We start from the raw sequence: 18,805 nt of genomic DNA on the forward strand, positions 1-18,805 counted from the left end.
TGTTAACCGTTCATGAGCGAGTGGAAGGTTGGTACCTTTTAGTACTAGCGAATATGTAGACACGTTTCTCTAGTTACATGCTGTGCTTTCTTGGGTTTCTTAGAGAAAATCACCGGGAGAGCTCACCGCTGAAAGGAACGTCATGCACAGATCGCCACTACACGAGCATATAGTGGTTGGGGCCGAGCATCACAAGTGCATAACACTGTATATATATGTATAGATAACCAACGCAAACCATTAGCTTCCGGGGCTATTTACAACACCAAGTGCATTTTTCTAATAAACCCATCAGTTTAAATCAACAAGCTTTTTAGGGCCATTCAGAATGCGTTCTCCTGTAAATAATAAAGCTAAGGAAAAATCGTCAGATTCATTAAGGGGTGCTAATAGATTATGTTTCGTTTGTTGGAAGCTTTTTGCCTTTTACAGATTTGTTTGCGTCTTTTATGCAGATATTTTATTCAGTTTCATTTCAAGGAACTGCTTCAAATGAAGGAAGAAGTATGGTCAGCTGATGTTAGTTTTTTGAAAGATTTTTTGGATAATATTAAATACTATAGTTAGTGCTATTGCAAATCAATAACCTTCTAGTAGCTGGTAGCTTTGATTCGTTTGGTAGGATATATTCATATTGTTGGGTGATTTTTTTACGTTAATTTGTTGTACGTATTTACATCCATTTCCTGTTGTTCTCTGTAGATTGATATCATCCTAGAACGCTTTTCTAAACTTAAGTTATGTACAGTGGTCTTTGTGATGTGATCGTTCGTGTCTATTACCCGTTTTGCGCAATCCATGTGTCGGTGGTTCATATAACTGATTGGCGTGTCATTTTCTTTCTCCCCCCGCTCCCTTCGTTTGTCTACATGTCCGATTGGCGAATCCTAACAGGCGTGATGCACCGCCGAAGACGAGCCAATAACGACGCCACAATCGCTCCACACCACCCCAGTGCTCATGAAATCGATGAGGAACCAAATATGGAGCAGGATGCAGCGTACTACGACGATCGACAATCTCCCGACTTCCATGCCGACAATGAGCACCACGACGACCTTCAGCGACCGCACGCATCGCATTATCCTGCGACTCACCAAGAGCAAGAAAAACGTAGAGCAGGAGGAAGAGGAGGAGAGCGAGGATCAGATACAGCAGGTGGAAGAGATCGGCACTGGCCAGCAGCGGGACCGACCTATTCCGGTGCCCGAGTCCAGTCACAGTCCCACACCCACAACCAGCAACGGCAATATTCACCAGGTCAACAACAAACCCGAACCACACTCGAGGTCCACGTCCGGCACAACGTTCCTCCGGGAGAGGATACGGAAGAGCTTACCGAGCCTCTTTTGCAGCAAGCATCTCCCAGCAAGCCGAGCCCCACGCGCGGATCTGTAAGTGAGCAACCGAAATCTACCACGGACGAACACCAGCATCGCCCAGCAACAGTCCCGGCCCCAGCGACCGCGCTGGCATCGAAGCTTTCGCCTTCGTCATCCATTTCATCGTCCTCGCTGTCTTCGAAGGCGTCGAAAGCGTCCAAAACCTCCAGCAAGCATCGGTTACGGAAGAGCCGCTCGAAGGACGCGCAAACGGAAATCGAACACCCGAAAGCGCCCCTGGTGGTGGCGGAAGATTCCGAAGATTTGGACGGGGACGATGACGACCAGGAAAGTGAACGAGATAGTAGAGCGAATGTGTCTCCGCGCGGTAGCAATAATGGTGATGTCACGAACGAAAACTACGGTGAACCGGATGGAAGTGCGGACGGAAGAACGCTGAAATCGTCATCGTCTTCTCGCTCAACGATGGCTCCCCGGGGGCGGTAAAAAATAACACACATTTAAGAACAGGGCCAAGGAGCAATTTTCGCGATATGACAAATCATTGCAGGGCAAGTGAGTTAAGAGAGACAGATGATACGACGAAGCGCATAGTGGTGTTTTTTTTGTATTTTGGGTGGTGCGTGGGAAATCATATTTGCGGAAAAACTATCGCAACGGAAAGCAGAATAACCTATGTTCAATCGAATATATTACATATAAGTACACGGATTTCACCCGACTATTCGATGGACGGCTCGCTGGAAGATACCGGTCCGATGACCAAACTCTATGAGCTTGGAGTCGGTCTATAATATGTTATGTGTCGTGTGCGATGGGTGGAAGCATTACTCTTGCAGACCAACGGTTTCCACTCGAGTTCATATTCAACAGGGTATTGTTAGCCATCAGATGGACAAATCACAACTCTATTCACAGAGCATCGTGTTCTGTAACTTTTCGTCCTTAACTGAACATAGCTGAAACAATAGCGTGGGGCGATTGTTTAGTACGTTTGTTTTATCGCCCGATAGAACGGTTCGTGATGGTTCAAACACAGAGCATTCAACAACGAAACGCAACGAGCAGCGAATCAGTCCAAGTGATCACGCTAGGAGATGTACAGATGTTAAACAAAAAATCAAAAAGCAGATTACAAGAGGAACCAAGGGCACGAACTGAATGCATGCGTTCATGTGTCGATGTATGTATGTTTGTATGTTTGTATACATTCGTGTCCAGCTGAATATTCCTATTAAGCAGTGTATCCTCCTCCGTCGTAGGATACAGCATATTAAGCAGTGTATCCTTTTCCGTCATAGGATCGTATAACTGATTAACGCATGAATGAAGAACACAAAACCAGTCGAGGTGGACCTTAGGGAGAAATTAGATTGGATAGCGAAACCAGATTTGTTATTTCGAAAATGCTGAAGGTTCGTTGATGTAGTGTAATGATTGTTGTTCACTGGTTGGATGCAAGGAGTAAAATGAAAGGTTTGGGGACGTATGATAAATGGGGAAAGGTATATCAGCATCTTGTTGGTTGTTATCACATTGCGAAACAAGGCAGCAGTGAGAGTTGAGATTCTGGTTTAAGATACTGTTGGTAAATCATGAGTTCCTCCGAATGCTCCTGGCTGGATAATGTGAAAGATAAAGAGAGAGAGAGAGTGTGTGCGTGTGTGTGAGAGAAAAAAGAGAGAGAGAGAGATAGGAAACAAAGTTGGTTTGTTACGTTCTGTCTTATGAGTAAAGTAATGGCCTCGAACGTGCAGATGCGTTGGATGTCTAGGTATGTAGAAGGGAGATTTAAGACAAAAAAAGCTAGATAGTACATGTTTATACTGTTGGATGATAGAACACTGTGAGCCAGCGACATTAGATCGTCCATTATTGGAGTTGTTCGAATCGGAGCTGCTACTATTGTATAATGTAGCATCAGATGTCGTTAAAGCGATGTATGCGAATGTATAGATATTGGGGGGCACTTCTTCGCACCCGATCCTAAACCAGCGGATGAAGTAAACTAACAAACAAAAAATTGATGTCTAAAAGAATGACGACTCGGCTGTACTGAATGGAGGGCGTATGCGCAGATTTACGAAGAGTGGTGTGTACAAAAACAAGATAAAGTGACGAATTATCGCATTGTATTATAGGAGCATGCTGAGACCGCAAATGGGGGGAAAAACGTTCGAGTCTAGGTTTTTTTTTCGGTATAAAAGAATGAAAAAATTGAATGGCCTTTCATAAGGATTGGTTAGAGAGTGTGGCAGATGTATACAACCAATAGTATGACGAATTCTTTATGCTGTAGCGCGGAATTTATAAAAACAAAAAACAAAACTACTGAAATGAGGGCGAAATAATTACCAAGAAACGACTGTGACTGTGATTCGTTTTCCCGTTACGATTATGACTAGTTTGCTTCCTTTGGACTGCGTGAGCCGATTGCCGATTGTGTGCGTTGGATCCTTTCATTTGCAAACCACCTGTTCACACTTAGTGGGGAGGGTTCAAAAGCACCCTCCCATGTGCCACGGCTCACTCAAACAACCATAAACCTTCGAACTAAATGGAGGAAGAAAAGGTAACGCCTTTTTGCTTCCCCCTGAGTATAGAGAAATTTTCCGGTGCCTTCGAATCGAATGATTGTAGGTGTATTTGCGAGAAATCATACGAGCGGGGGTCTATTGAGAGCGGACTAGGTGAAAAGTGAGGTGTTTTTATGCGCCATACAGCCCAATGGAACCGTTGCGTCTCGCTTTCTTTCTCTCTCTCTCTCTCTAACTATCTATTTCCATCCTTTAGCCACATATTTATTACGAGGCGCCTTTCTCCGCTTTCCTTCGGGCCCGGTTCTAGACACTAAACGAAAAGCTTTTTGTGATTCCATATTTTACTGAAAGTATTCACTGGAGAATCTAAACTTCTCTACCCTAGGAGATAGCACAACGGCTGGCAGCACTGACGCATCGAAGGCTTGCGATTCTCCTTCCTTTCGATGCGGTACGTTTATTTTCCACTCTCCTTACCGTTCAATCGTTACAGAAATAGATAATCCGGACATCCGGAAGCACACCCCGCAAGCTGCTCCTGTGTGGGATAAGCAAACGCCCAGCTATGCTATACAGGGGACGAGTTAGATCTAAATCAAACGCTCATTCCGTTCTTAAACTTGTGCGGCATCCTTGCCTAGCGGCGCTTAAAACAAAAGCCAGGAGCTTAGCAGGGTTTGGGTTCAGCGGTGTGTCTCAGATTAGTATCAATATTATCGTAATTTTAATTAACTGCCAATGTAAGGGCATCACATACAGAAACACCCGCAAAAACCGATAGTTATGACCTTAATCCGTCTATGTGTCACGTACGCCGTCGTTCCTGTTTTGCGTTAAATTGTATTATTATTTTTTTTTATCGTTTCTCGTTTCCTTCCGGCTTTTCGCAAACAGTTTCGCTTAGATTTGTTGGTTATTTTGCGATAAACGGAAGAAACACAGCAAATATGCGAAAGTGAGAGTAACCGCCGTAAAGAGAAATCTACATATATAAATATACAAACTGTATAGGATAGGGGCAAATGAGAAGTGTTGTAAAGAAGCAAGTATATGTAATATAGTTAGTGGACTTTGTCGGGAAGCAGAATAAATCAAATTTAAGCTAAACGGAAGCGTACGAACAGAAGCAAAGCGATACGGTTGATGGGTTTTTGTTGGAATTTAGTGTTTACTCTTACGTTTTCACATGTCACACGCCTGTCGTGGAAACAGCGTACGCCACTGAACGACCGGGGTTAACCAAAGTTAAAGTGTTTTTTTTTTTGTTTAAGTTGCCAATCGATTGGCTTAAGAGGTTCAAGAAGCCCGCGAGAAAAGGATGTGTTTTGCGTACGATCGGGGAAACGTAGGTGTACGGCAGCCCGCCCGTTAAGCTTGTTTCCAATCTTTATTCCAACACAAAGTTTTACGCTTCTTATGTTAGGTGTATTGATTTTCAGTTTTATGCGCCGTGAAAGCGGAACAGCAAAAATCTCTAGACATTCTAAAAACAGGCGAGGGCATGACGCTTGTGAACATGTGAATATAATTAGGGAAGGCGGCGAAAGTAATAAAAGGAATAAATAAACGTTAACTCGCGTAACGCGCTCATTGTGTGTCCGAACCATCTGAACAAGCGTAAAACCACGCCACGAAAGCCACGTGTATTGGATGGAGGCGCCTGGTCGCGCACGGTGCAGCAAAAGCCGCCTTACCCCTGAAAGTAAGTCTTTCGATGTTCTATCCGTCTGTTCGGTGTCTATCGGTGTGTTATCCGTCTATAGCCGACTGCTTGTTTTGTCAGCTGTGTTTTCCTTGCAGGGTACGGGAAAATAAATATGGAACCTGTGTTCGAGATCGCCGGATTGCACTTCAACGCCACTGAATGCTGTATGCTAGAACGGGCTTCAGGCTTTTGAAAAACATTCTTCATCTCTCTCTTTCTCTCTCTTTTCTGCATTCTCTAATTTCTTTTTTAATAATTTTTAGTAATCGTTTTATTTCCTACCATCGTACGAACCTGCTCAACTTCAAGCGACCGGTCCGGTAACGGAGCATGAGTTCTGATTCGCGATAAGAGCCTGCACCGCGATAACTGTCGTGTACTTGGCCATCACAACGCACGCGCTCAGCCGCTGCAAACTGAAGTTAAGCTCGTCTTCCGTGAAGCTCAGGATGTAGTTCATCTTGCTGGTGATGGTCGTGGAAAGGATCTCATAGTACGGTCCAACCTGCGATGGAATAAGACACCGTTAACGTAAAGCAAAGCCGTTCAAAAAGCGTGCCATCCCCAACATGATTCTTACCAGCGTCAGGCAAGGTGCACCATTCGTAAGCGCCGCACAGGATGTGATCGCTTCCCCGAGATCTTCCACATCGTACACGATCATGTCGACGATCACCGCCATCAGGTCCTGCAGGCGGTACAACCGGAACGTTTCGATCTCGTAGCACTCCGACACGACGTACGACGACATGGCAAACTGGTTGTACAGCTTGGGCGAGTACTTGCTGAAGCAGAAGTACGAGTACGGTGCGTTCGCGACGAGCGCCCCAATAACGGCGCGCAACCCTGGGCACGTTTCTGCAATGAAAAATTTCTCGATCCCGGCGGAACCGGCAACGGACGCGTCCACGTTGGTCTTGAAGGTGGTGAACTTGCCCTCAAGGGTGCTCTTTTCCGTCGCGATCCCGTTCGTACCGAGCGCCTGCTCTAGGCTGGTGAGAGCCGGCTTCAGATCCTCCGTGTAGCTGGATAACGCTTCAACGGCCGACTTTACCGGGCCAAATGCTTGCAACTGTGCGCTGTAAGTAGGCGTCACGCGTTCATCCAACGGTTGCGCAATGTTCGTCCCAACACTGGCCGCATCGCTGGTGAACACATCCTTCAGGTTCTTGGTGGCGGAGATTACATCCTGCGCTTCCTTGTACATATCGCCCAGGAACGAATCGGCCAGCCCGAGCTTTTTCTGGGACTCCGCGATGATGTACTCCAGCAGTGGCACGTCCGCCGTGAGCCGCGCAAGCGCATCCTGCACGTCGTACGCCAGCTTCGAGTTGACGTACTTGTTCATGTTGGTGGTTGAAATACCCCCGTTCGGTGGGTTTCCCGGTGCATCTCGGGCGGAAGTCACCGCCTGCTTCATACGATCCAGTGCTCCCGTGAACAGCGTGAGCGAATCACGTATCGCTTTGAACGCGTCCTTAAACTGGTTCGTGATGGAGGCACCCTGCACCTCCAGGGCGGTAAACTGCGCCGTAAACCCGCTCGCCATCAGCGTCCGCAACGCGTCAACCGCGGCGTACATGGGCGTGAAGGCACCGACGATATCGTTCGATTTATCGGCCACCAGCGTGTTGAGGGCGGTCGACAACGCCATCCCATTGGTGGTGAGCTTACCACCGATGTACTGCAGGGCACTTTTCATGTCCGACAGCAGCGTGTAACCGTTCGTCAGCGGTACGTCCGCATTGTCGACGAGATCGAACGTCGCGCTCGTTTTGGTGGATTGTTTCAGCAAACTCGGTGTGCCCGGTACGGCCGGTTTGATGCCAAACTCGGGACTCGGGCTGCTCTCGATGCACTGTACTCGGTCAAAATGTAAAGTGGATTCAATTGCAAACGGGAAAAACGGATCCTCGCACACGTATCCTTTCTTACCTGTAACGCACACAGCACCAGTAGCAGTAGCGGCAGTACCGCCGACTTCAGTAACCCGGAATCCATCATGGATCACGAGGCATACGGTAATGGACTACCACCAGAGAGTGAGAGAGAGAGAGAGAGAGAGAGAGAGTCTTGTGCCGTCCGCGATGGTTCCGATAGTTCCGATGATCACACGTTGTGAGGGTTCCTGCGATGGCAAACCAACTGTGCGTTGTGATTCTGGGCTGGCGCGAGTCTGGCTCGGTTCGCCTGCAGACCTACAAGGCCACGGGAAGGGGCATTTTTTACGGGTAATTTAGGGGTTGTTTTTAGGTGGTTTTCTTATCTTTTTTTTCCATTTTAGCCAGAACCACCCGCAGTGTGTGCTGTGCGTCGTTTCGGATGATTTGTTCAGCTAGTCGGCCCAACTGTCTAAACAAAAGCCACCTGCCAAGCGAGAACAGATCACACTCGTGCTGTAAGCGAACCGAACGGCAGAGTTACGTGGGTTATTCGTTGCAGAATCGTTTGAAGCACAATGCCGGTGGAGATTCACGATCCCGTGATTACAGCAGCCTCGCGTATGGGGGTGCATTGAAGGGAAGAAAACTATGAAACTAGGCGGCCCATGTCCTTTTAATGCCTTTGGTAGAGTGATGCACATGAATGATCATTTTTTTCCTGCAACATAAACCTACGGAAACGGGCATCGATCGTACGTTACCCTTGAAGCCACTGAGTTATTCGAAACATTGCAATAAAAAAAAACCACAACAGTTGGTTGGGAAAAGCGTTTTTCGCAACATACGCACCCAATCGATATGAGCAAAAAGAGGGAGAATAATTTAATGCACGGTAGAAACGTCCGTGCTTCAAAGGACAGAAAAATAAGCAAAACCATTTCCCTTTTTATATCGAAAACAAGCCACGTGGGTCGATGATTTTATTACAACCAAAGCAAAGCAGCCGGAAAATCTCCTACACCTTGGGTCCGGAGTTTTCGCACGCCAACACACCGGTCACGATGGTTTCGGCGGACGAAATGAGCTCACACTTACCACCGGAAACGCAGGCTGCCATGCGACTGTAGCTGGCCGCCATTTCAACCTTAAGCAGCTGCATCAGATCCGCCAGCTTATCGGTCAGGTTGTTGATAAGGTCAATGTTGAACGGACCGATCTGCAAAAAAAAACGGGGCAACGAGGATGAGCACTCGAAAGGAAGTGGTTGCGTCGATCTGAACCGACTTACCGTAGCAACGCAATCCGATGCCGTATCACCGCGCGAATAGCACGTGCTAATGTTCCCGCCAAAGTCCTCGATATCGTAGACGATCTGCCGCACGAGCCGATCGACAAGCTCACGGAGCCGCTCCAAACGGATCGCCTCGAGCTGGTAGCACATCGTAAACCGGTTCGTATTAGCCGTCACGAGATCGTACACGCGCGCCGAGTACTTGCTGAAGCAGTATTCAGCCCACGGTCCGGACGCGATCAACACCTGCAGCACGTTCTGTACCGGGGCGCACAGTTTCGCATCGTAAAACTCATCGATATGATCGTCCAGCGTTACCACGGACGCGAGAAAATCCGTAAATATCTTCTCCAGCTTGTTCGTGAGCATGATCTGATTGTCGTACTTCAGCAGATTATCGTAGTAATCAAACACCGGCTGGAGCGCGTCGACGTACGAATTCAGATCCGGCAGCTGGCGTATGATCGGATCCAGCGTCTGCGTTTGCTGCGTGTACGCCGCCAGGATCGGTCCAATGACGGCGTTCGACGCGTCGGAGGCACTCTGCAGAACCTCCAGCCGGAACGTGTCGTACAGCAGCAGCGACTCGAACACGGTGTTGCTGGTTTGCCGCATAAACGCGGTAATGTAATCATCCGCCGCACTGAGATGCTGCAGCGTTATCCCAATGATGTACTTCACGAGTGGCAGGCGCGTGTTAAGATCCACCAGCGCCCGCTCCAGCTCGTAGATCACCTTCGGCGACACGTACCGCCGGATGACGTTGGTCGGTATGTTCCCGGCACCGTACGCAGCGACCGCATTGTTCACACCCGTCTGCAGGGCGTCGATTTGCGTCGAAATGGTGGCAAGCGTAACCAGCAGCTCGGAGGTGGCATCGGTCAGCATGTCCGTGATGTAGTTCCCGACCGCCTGCTGGATGGCGGTGGTTTGTGTGCCCAGTCCCGTTTGCAGGAGCGTCCGCAGCGTACCGATGGCCTCCGTTACGTCGCTGAATACGGTCGGGAGTGGACCCTTGCTGGGTGCTAATGTTTCCAGCTTTGCCGTGAGCGTTTGACCGGAGGTTGCGATGTCACCACCGATCGCCGTCAGTGCTTGCAGCAGGTTCCGCAACCGGGTGTAGTGGGATGAAATGGTGATCGTTTTCTCATCGACGGCGTCGAAGGATGTGCCTGCGACATGTGCGGACGCTTTAATCTCCACACTACCGAGCACGGTGCCATCAAGACCGAAATCTGGCCGTGGGACACCTAGCGCATCCTGAAACGAAACGAATCATTCACCATGCAACAGTGCAATCAAACCCGGACACTTACAGCGGGACACTTACCTGACAGAGCAGAAGCAGTAGTAAGCTACCGCAAAAGGAAAGCATCGTTTGTTCTCTTACAAATCTACAATAGCACTAAAAGGGCTCTTTCCGCAAAAAGAACATCGGAGAGGTGCGAAAGGTTTAACCGCACGGTTACGCGCATGTTTCGGGGTTAGCACACCAGCTGCTCAAACAGGCAACTGTTGCGGCCATTTCGAGACACAAAAAAAAACGGCACCCACGGCTGCGATGCGGTTTAGCCACGTTTGGTTGTTTCATTTCCTTGGTTTGCTGGTGTACGGTTTTGTTGCGGGATCGCTTCAGGACACACAGGATGTGCCAACTAGACACAGGATGCTTTCGGTTCAATCGACTCGCTTAGTCAGCTTTCAGCTGCTACTTTTTAGCTGATAATTTGCTGTAGAAGTTTCGTGAAATTATTGGATGTTTATTTATTTTGAAACACCCTCGAAGCTGCTCCGATAAACTGCCGAACATCTCCGTATAAGTTCCCGGAATTCGAAAACGATTGGGCAGCAATATGAATCGAACAATTTTATGTATTAAATCGTGCCTAGATGTGCGATGATTGGATAATTCGTCAACATTTTATCACATTAATCCATTCCTTATTGAATTGATTAATTAGCTGCAATTCCTTGTAATGTGTGCATTTTAGCTTCTATTATTTTAGGCACCATTTAGCGGCATTTCTATCTCACTGTACCTGTGTATAGTTATTTGTTAAGCATAATTCATTAAGCGTGTTTACCAGTTAAGCAGTTTACGTTTGTAAGCGTGTTATTCAATGATCAGGACCAAATATATTAGCTGATCAAAGTTCACATAGCATGAATCAATGTACTGGAATATAGCGAGAAACTTTTATTTATGCCAAAGCAGCTACGTGATCGATGTGTTGAATAGTAGAGTATGTTTTATGATGTTTTAATTGTCGATGGTCGTCTTAGAATTTAAGTTACAAATGTACTCTTGATTAATGTTTGACTACGTTTGAGCACGCAATAAAACAGCAAATTATACACAATGCCGCTTGAGTTCGAGAGTTTTTTATTACTTACAAAATTGTTGCCTATTATTCATACAGCAGATGCACACACGATATTGTGCACAAAAACATTGGCGAAGAACGTGGTCTTTGCAAATGATTCAAAAAGGCGAAATTAAATTGTGAAGAGAAAAAGTTGACGAGCACTGAACGGGGGCCGAACAGTTAAAATTTGACGCAAAAGTAACAGGAGAGCATACCAGGCAGGAGGTCACATTTTCATGAACCAACTGTGCTACAGAAACATGCTTTGTATAACAGAAATTTGTTTAGAAAGTTATAAAAACTCGCTCATAGATGGCGCTATAAAACTCTTGAAACATTTCATGAAATTAGCTTTGAAATGTTTCAACATTTTTGTGTAGCGCCGTCTATGAGTGAAAATTAAAGCATAATTTCTTCTCTATGCAGTTAGCGCCACCTATTGGAGAAAAGCAAAAATATTATTTTTTAAGCGTTTGTGCAAATGAAGCGTTTTTTGCGATTTAAGCGTTTCAATGTTTATTTTAAAATTGCTACCTCTTACCAGTCATGCTCTCCGGTTACTTTTGTATGAAAATTTTCGCCGTTTTGCCGATCCAGGGCGCGGCAACTTTTAATTTTCCGTGCTTTTTTATTCGGTTATTACGAGCATGCTCAACGCGAATAATTCTCTCCTCTTACTCTATTCTTTATTCTTTTGGGTTGTTTGTGTAATATAAGCATCCACATTATAAATTGTTAACCAATTTGTGTTTATCATTAACAAAATAAATTCGCCGATAGATTTTGAAATGGAAAATGTTGACGACCTTCTGTTGAGAGTAGCTAATAAACAAGTGAAATTGAATGAAAACAAACAAGTGAAATTAAATTAAAAAATCACTTTGTCTTGCGCATTGTGGTTTTTTTTCAGTTTCATGCAATCAAATATTAAATTGTTACCATAAACTAAAGAGTAAATAATTGTTAGCACGTTGGCCACCATTTTGATAGCCACCACCGTGCATGATTTTGAAAGTGTTATTTCTTCAAAATGGAAACCCTTACGCACAAATCCTTTGGCCATTATCAAGATTATTTTTTTGTAAAGGCTCGCTTGTAGTTGGTTTTCGATTTTTTTCGGCTTAAATAAATTTTATGTTCGTGTGGTAGCCCGTTGGTTGGAGAAAAACGATACAAGGAGGATTGTAACAGTTTGTTTGAATGTTCTAAAACCTTTTACGCATAATTCTTTTGAAAAATTGTGCAAATCAACGAAATTGGTTGCAATTGAAGCAGTTTCTCAAGGGAAAGAACGAACAGGGAACGAAAACACGCAAAAAAAACACGCACATATCGGTGCTGCTTGGGTGCACTGGGTATCTCTCGACATTATATTTTCCAACTGATTGAACCGGCGGTGTCCGGGGGTTAATGTTAATGAGCGGTTACAAAGTGTTCAGCTTCAGGCAGTAGGTCCGGCAGTCAGGCAGGTTCGTACACCGCTGGAGGCCTCCGCGGCACTGATGCTGGTAACGCCCAGTGAAGCGATGATGCAGGCACCAAGACGGTTGTAGCTGGCCGTCGCTTCTGAGGCCACAACGGACTTAAGCGTCGTCAACAGGGCGGATGCCTTGGACGCGATTGCCGTGTAGTACGGTTTGAGCTGTTCCGAGCAAAAAAGAGAGAGAGAAAGCAATTTTAAAAGCATTGTTAACCGCCCAAAACCGACGCAAATGTGGCCGTTAACCCGGGGCCAGCTCTCTTACGCTCTTGAAGCAGGTCGCCTGATCGTCGGAAACGGTGATGCCGAGACAGAAGTTCATGTTCGCCAGCAGATCCTCGGTGTTGAACGCGAGCTGTTGACCGACCATGGTCGCGAGTCCTTCAAGGCTCACCAGCCGGGTGAGCTCCTTCTCGAAGCAAACCTCGATCGCATCGACGGTGAGCGTAATCTGCGATATGACGCGGGGCGAGAACTTGCTGAAGCAGAAGTCCGAGTACGGACCGTTCGCGATCTGCACCTCGGACACGGCCTTAATAGCGACGCACAGCGTCGTACCGAGCGTCGACTGCAGGTTCTGCTGCAGATTGGGCACATTGCCGGCGTACGTCGAGAGCGACGCGGCGATGGCGGTGTTTGCCGTGTTCACCTCGGTGGTAAGGGCCGTGTTGAGGGAACCGAGCGGTGTAGATAGCGAGGAAAGATACCAGGAGGCAGCATCGAGGGCTGACTGGATGTCGGCCAGGATCATGGAGGGACTGGTGCCGACGGCGGTGGTCAGTTTCGGTCCAACATCGGTACCCTGCGTGGTGACTGCCTGCTGGTACGCAGCCAGGTTGACGCCGTAAGCAGCGATGCCCGCCAACAGGTCAACCTTCAGGTCGGTAACGAAACCATCAGCGGCTGCCACGTTATCCAGCGAGCTGTCGATGACGAACCGGATCAGGGGCATGTTCGAGCGGAGTGAGCGGACGAACGAGAGCACGTCACTGACGCTCTTTGGTTTGACGTTCGCGCGGATATGCGCCGCTGTGATCGGTCCATTTCCGGCCGCGGTTTTCGCCGCCGTTACGTCCTTTTTGAGCGCGGTTAGCGCCGTGGTGAGCGAGTTCAGCGTGGTGGTGGTCGTCGCAAAGGCATCCTTGAACTGGTTCTTGATGTACGAGCCCGTGATCGTGGTGATCGAGTCCAGCTTACCATCGAAGGTGCCAGCCAGCAGGGTCTTCAGTGTGCCGATCTTGTTGGAAACTTCCGTGAACGCAACATCGATCGTGCCTTGATTGTCGATCGATAGCAGACGGATCGCGTTGCCCACATCCGAGGCGGCCGACACGATCGAGTCACCTATGGCTTGCAATGCGTCACTGACCGTGACGAGCGAGGTGTAGCCGGAGGCGACGGTCAACGTCTTCTCACCGACCTTTGCGGCATCCGTGCTCAAATCGATGCCCGCCTGTTTGACGGTTGCAGATCCGGATATGGATCCACTGATCGCGAAATCTGGACGTGGAATCGCCAGAATGCTCTGGAAGCGTTTCGGGAAGGCTGCGGTGAGAAGGTTGTGCCGGAAATTGGGGGGAGCGGGGGATGTTGTGGGGTTTTATTTGGGCTGGAGGACACGTACCTGGACGACGCAGAGGAGCGTTAAAGTGAAGCAGAACGCCTTCATGTTGCGGATTCACTGCTACTTTTGGTCGGCTTTTGCCAACACCGGCATCATTTATAGTCCGCCGGCAAATGTTCTGCTCCTGCAACATCCCCAGAGGTGCCCTCTGTCTGTCTGTGTGTGTGTGTATGCCCAGAGATGGATCTTCTTCCAAAAAAAAAATGGGACCCGCTTTCGGGGACTGGATGCCAGCACGTCAGTCCACCTGTGCAAACACACTCCCACCAGCGAGATTGTGCAGATTTTCTCGGCTTCTGTTTGCTCTTGTTTTTAAGTACGCCTCTTGCGATTCGTCAGTTCATTGCCAAACAGACGTAATTCTTGGGAAAATGCACCGGGATACGGGGAACACGCTCACACAGGAGCGTGACTCTCCACACAGAGCTGTCCCAGGGCAGGCTTCTTTCGAGGAGTAGTGTTTGAGACGATCTAGAATGGTGCAATCGTACGCTTTCGCGATAGTTGAGGCCCAAAATTTCGAGTTGGTAATACTTTTTGTTACGTAATAATGCGTCAATAAGCTCGCCCGCAGGCGAGAGTTGCAGCAGTTCCCAGCTGTTCGCATGTGATTGCTAATACCTGATAGCATCCCCCAACTGGAATAAAGCGCAAGCTTCCTATTTCTCAATGCTGCTCCGGTTAATGCTTGATACAGTTCAACGGAATGCGCTGCTGTTTACATACTGATGCGTTTTGCTTCTCGTTTCGTCGTTAACAAGAATACTAACAGTTGCATTAATCTAACGTTTTCCGTGCCGCGTACGCTCCCATTACGTCCGCTGTCAGGCACATCAACGTTGTCAGCAAAAGGGAAACGAAGCCCGCCATTCCCGTAATTCGTTTCAGGTTTAATTTAGAAATAATTTCCATAAAGTACAACATCGACAACCGGGGCTAAAACATCGTTGTTGCTTGTATCGTGCCGCCGTGTGCAGCAAATGTAGAGTAGTCTGCTGCCTCGATAAACCACCCTTACCGATGCCGATGGGGATTAACACTTGTGCAAATTTAGCTGTAGAAAAGCTGTTCCCAAAGGCTACGATAAGCTAACCAAGCTAACCAAAGAAAAAACACACCGCATTCGTGCGTCGTGCTTGCTGCTTCAACAGGTCTGATGTGAGCGTTGGTGGCCGTAGTAGATCGCATCGCCTTGCGACACGTGGCAGCCTGGACATGGCCATCCTGTACCTATGCACCACGTTGGGTCTTCACAAATCGACACCGGGCGCAGAGAGTTGTCGGAGTTCTGAGACACATCATGGAACAGCATCCGTGTGTGGCATGTTAAGTAAAGAAGGCTTAATGCAGCCTCTTTTTATGCCACTGCGTCTCCACAGGCTGTAGATTCCGTAGCGAGCTGCCAAAGGCTGCACATTTGATGAACAAAAAAGAAGAGCTCGTAGGGAAGTGACATGGAAGGTCACGATCGCATAATCTGTTCCCACGAGTTGCTTTAACATGATCACCTTCCCAACAGCACACAGAACAGAAGCATTCCCGGGCAGGTTATCACATAAAGTAAAAAAGAAAAAGCCGATCGTCAGTTTGGTTTTGTGAGTGTGTTTTTTTTTTCGCTTGCTACGACGTAACCTCTACGACATGCACCGGACCAGGCCGGCTAGATTGATTATGCCAAAAATGGGACCGTAGTGCGTTTGCACAACAACAAAAAAAACCAAGAAGAACAGGCCGATTGCGAGAGCAAGGCGACAGAAATAGCCAACCCCAAAAGCATCGAATACCGAAAATCGAGCCCACGAACCTCTAATCACAGCTGACCTGACAGAGAGGACAACGAACTGAGGGATTGACAACGCCGTCGGATGACAACGGCGCAATTGACGCAGTGATTCAACGCCATCTTTGACAGAGAGAGAGAGAGAGTGAGCACGGAAAGTAGCACTGACAGGACTGCTAGCAAGCGAGGATGTAAGACGCTTCCACGCGGGTCGTAAGGTTCCCCAAAACTCGCAACCTACATTTGACAGATTTACTTAACCTCACAAAACCCGGTGGTCAGGCCACATTCAACCACGTTCAAGTTCAAGAAGCACACCCGGTGGATCGGACTCCCGCAATGCGATCCTTGCGATCTCCCACCAGCTGTTCGAGAGCGGCCTCTGAGCGGTATTCTGAGAATCGGGCCGGACCGCGGCACGATGCTGATAACCTTGCGCGGATGACCCTACGCCGGGTTGGTCCTATCAGCCCGGCTATTTAAGGGCGCTCTCGATCCGAGCAGCGTTTTAGAAGCACCCGGTTTCCGTGGCTCAACGCAAGCAAGGCTCTACAAGTGACCAACCGAACCAGCGCGAACTCCAACCGTCCGTACCGCAAGTAGCAAGTGCAGCGAACAGTGCTCAGGCTCAGTTCAGGTGACATGAGCCGCATCAATCGCACCGCGCAGGATCTGGCGCAGGCTCCGTTCAAGCTGTGGGGTGGCCGATACTCGAAGGCGACCGATCACGTCCTGTCGAAGGTGAACAACTCGCTCACCGTCGACAAGCGCCTGTACGCGGAGGATCTCGATGGAAGTGTCGCGTACGCAAAGTGCCTAGCTGAGGCGGGTCTGCTGACGCAGAGCGAGTTTAAGGTGATCGCGTATGGGCTGGACGCGATTCGGGATGAGTGGGCGAAAGGCGCGATCAAGCTGTTGCCACGCGATGAGGACGTACACACGGTCAACGAGCGGCGTCTGTTCGAGATCATCGGACCACAGATTGCTGGTAAGCTGCATACGGGCCGTAGCCGCAACGAACAGGTCGTGGTTGATATGAAGCTGTGGATGCGGAATGCCATCGGTGATCTACAGCGGTTGCTGTTGGGGCTTGTGCGAGCTCTCACGGATGTTGCGGATCGACACATTGACGTGCTGATGCCGGGCTACACCCACATGCAGCGTGCTCAGCCAGTTCGCTTCAGCCACTGGTTGCTGAGCTACGCGTTCTACTTCAAGGAGGACTGCGATCGATTCGGGGAGTTCGGACGACGTATGAACGTGTTGCCACTTGGGAGTGGAGCTCTGGCTGGCAACCCGTTCAACATCAACCGGCACAAGCTAGCGACGGACCTCGGGTTCACGGGTGTGTCCTACAACAGCATGAACGTCGTCAGTGATCGCGATTTTGTGGTTGAGTTTAACTTCCTGTGTACGCTCGTGGCCGTACACCTAAGCCGGTTGGCCGAGGATCTGATCCTGTACGCGACCAAGGAGTACAACTTCATCGAGCTGTCGGAGGAGTACACGACCGGAAGCAGTTTGATGCCGCAGAAGCGCAACCCGGACAGTCTGGAGTTGATCCGTGGTATTACCGGGCCGGTGTTTGGGCAGCATTGTGCCATCCTGATGACGCTCAAGGGGCTACCGTCGACGTACAACAAGGACCTGCAGTGTGACAAGAGCGGAATGTTCGGGGTGTTCGATCAGATGCAGATGTGTCTGGTGTTGATCGGTGGCATCATCCGGACGATGCGTGTCGACGAGGATCGCTGTCTCAGCTCACTCGGTTACGAGATGCTTGCGACGGATATGGTAAGTCGTGAACTCGGGGCTATAAACCAAGGAGCATGCGTTGCTATTTCCTTTTTGTACGCTTCCTTTCGCAGGCTTACTACCTCGTGCGCCGTGGAATCCCGTTCCGGGAGGCACATCACATCTCGGGCGAAGTTGTCGCCCATTCGGAGAAGGTGAAGATCCCGATCAACAAGCTGCCGCTCGAGGACCTGCAGGAGATCTGCCCGCACTTCGACGAGACGATCAGCCGCATCTGGAACTATGAGAACAGCGTGGAGCAGTACACGGTTGTCGGTGGTACGTCCCGGCTGTCGGTGCAGGAACAGATCCGCGTGCTTCGGACGTACGTTGAAGATCACGGCCAATAGTTTGAAGGGCCCTTTGGAGCCCACAAAACGCTTCGGTTTCGATAAAACGCTAGTGTAGGACGGTTTTTATTGCCGCAAGGGAAACTGTGCGAACGTGCGTGTTACTCTGTTACAGTGAGCGACCTTTTTGCTGACCTCCCACCAGCAGTAGTACATTGGTCGAGTAATGCATTAATTCATCTATATCCTATCGCCGCAAATCGATATCGCACTGCAAAAATGCGACAGCCTAGGTTAGGAGCTGCGTTGTGATCACAAGGACGTGCGCCGGTATCTGGGCTAGCTCCTAGAAGTGCGTATGCTAAGCCTAGCTTTCACATGTTCCCTCTAAGCATATACATATATCTTGTCTCCCATTCCTGTGTGCCCTTATCTTTTAAGAACGTGATGATTGTATGTTAGTGAATCTCGAGAACTGTGCGGGGTTGCCTCGAGAACTGTGGGGCACCCGCCATCCTTCTCGTGCTTAATGTATAGTAGTCCGAGATGAATAAACGTGTACACGTTTCGTAATTAACGTCGCTGCTTAATTTCCTCCCTAGAGGGCGCTGGGGGGTTCGTTTGCTTCGCGCCACATTTCGTTTCGTTTCGTGAGTGCGTATCATGTCCTGGACGATTCCCTTTCGGGATTTGGGGTTTAGTCCATCGC

At 48.7% G+C, this 18,805-nt stretch overlaps 4 protein-coding genes across 4 annotated transcripts in view; 2 read left to right on the forward strand and 2 right to left on the reverse strand.

Annotated features, from left to right (window-relative positions):
* Positions 1-2,150, forward strand: part of LOC128725711 (NPC intracellular cholesterol transporter 1) — a 30,908-nt gene extending 28,758 nt beyond the window's left edge. The window contains exons 9-10 of the mRNA XM_053819477.1: positions 895-1,203; positions 1,261-2,150. Of these exons, the coding sequence (XP_053675452.1) occupies positions 895-1,203; positions 1,261-1,829 (878 nt within the window). The 3' untranslated portion in view covers positions 1,830-2,150. The remainder of the gene's footprint in view (positions 1-894; positions 1,204-1,260) is intronic.
* A 6,336-nt stretch (positions 2,151-8,486) lies between these two features.
* LOC128723736 (uncharacterized) lies at positions 8,487-10,137 on the reverse strand. Its single transcript, XM_053817501.1, has 3 exons — positions 10,093-10,137; positions 8,760-10,022; positions 8,487-8,687 (listed from the first exon to the last, which is right to left on the reverse strand). Exons 1-3 carry the CDS (start codon positions 10,135-10,137, stop codon positions 8,487-8,489), a joined length of 1,509 nt encoding a protein of 502 aa, XP_053673476.1.
* Positions 10,138-12,569: 2,432 nt separating this feature from the next.
* Positions 12,570-14,277, reverse strand: LOC128723737 (uncharacterized). Its single transcript, XM_053817502.1, has 3 exons — positions 14,233-14,277; positions 12,874-14,133; positions 12,570-12,770 (listed from the first exon to the last, which is right to left on the reverse strand). The coding sequence occupies exons 1-3, from the start codon at positions 14,275-14,277 to the stop codon at positions 12,570-12,572; spliced, it is 1,506 nt and encodes a 501-aa protein (XP_053673477.1).
* Positions 14,278-16,536: 2,259 nt separating this feature from the next.
* On the forward strand, positions 16,537-18,662 carry LOC128726771 (argininosuccinate lyase). Its single transcript, XM_053820597.1, has 2 exons — positions 16,537-17,806; positions 17,881-18,662. Exons 1-2 carry the CDS (start codon positions 16,655-16,657, stop codon positions 18,154-18,156), a joined length of 1,428 nt encoding a protein of 475 aa, XP_053676572.1. The 5' UTR covers positions 16,537-16,654; the 3' UTR covers positions 18,157-18,662.
* Positions 18,663-18,805: the final 143 nt, after the last annotated feature.

Source organism: Anopheles nili, chromosome 3 (genome assembly GCF_943737925.1).
Source record: "Anopheles nili chromosome 3, idAnoNiliSN_F5_01, whole genome shotgun sequence".
In the NCBI taxonomy this organism is placed as follows: Eukaryota; Metazoa; Arthropoda; class Insecta; order Diptera; family Culicidae; genus Anopheles; species Anopheles nili.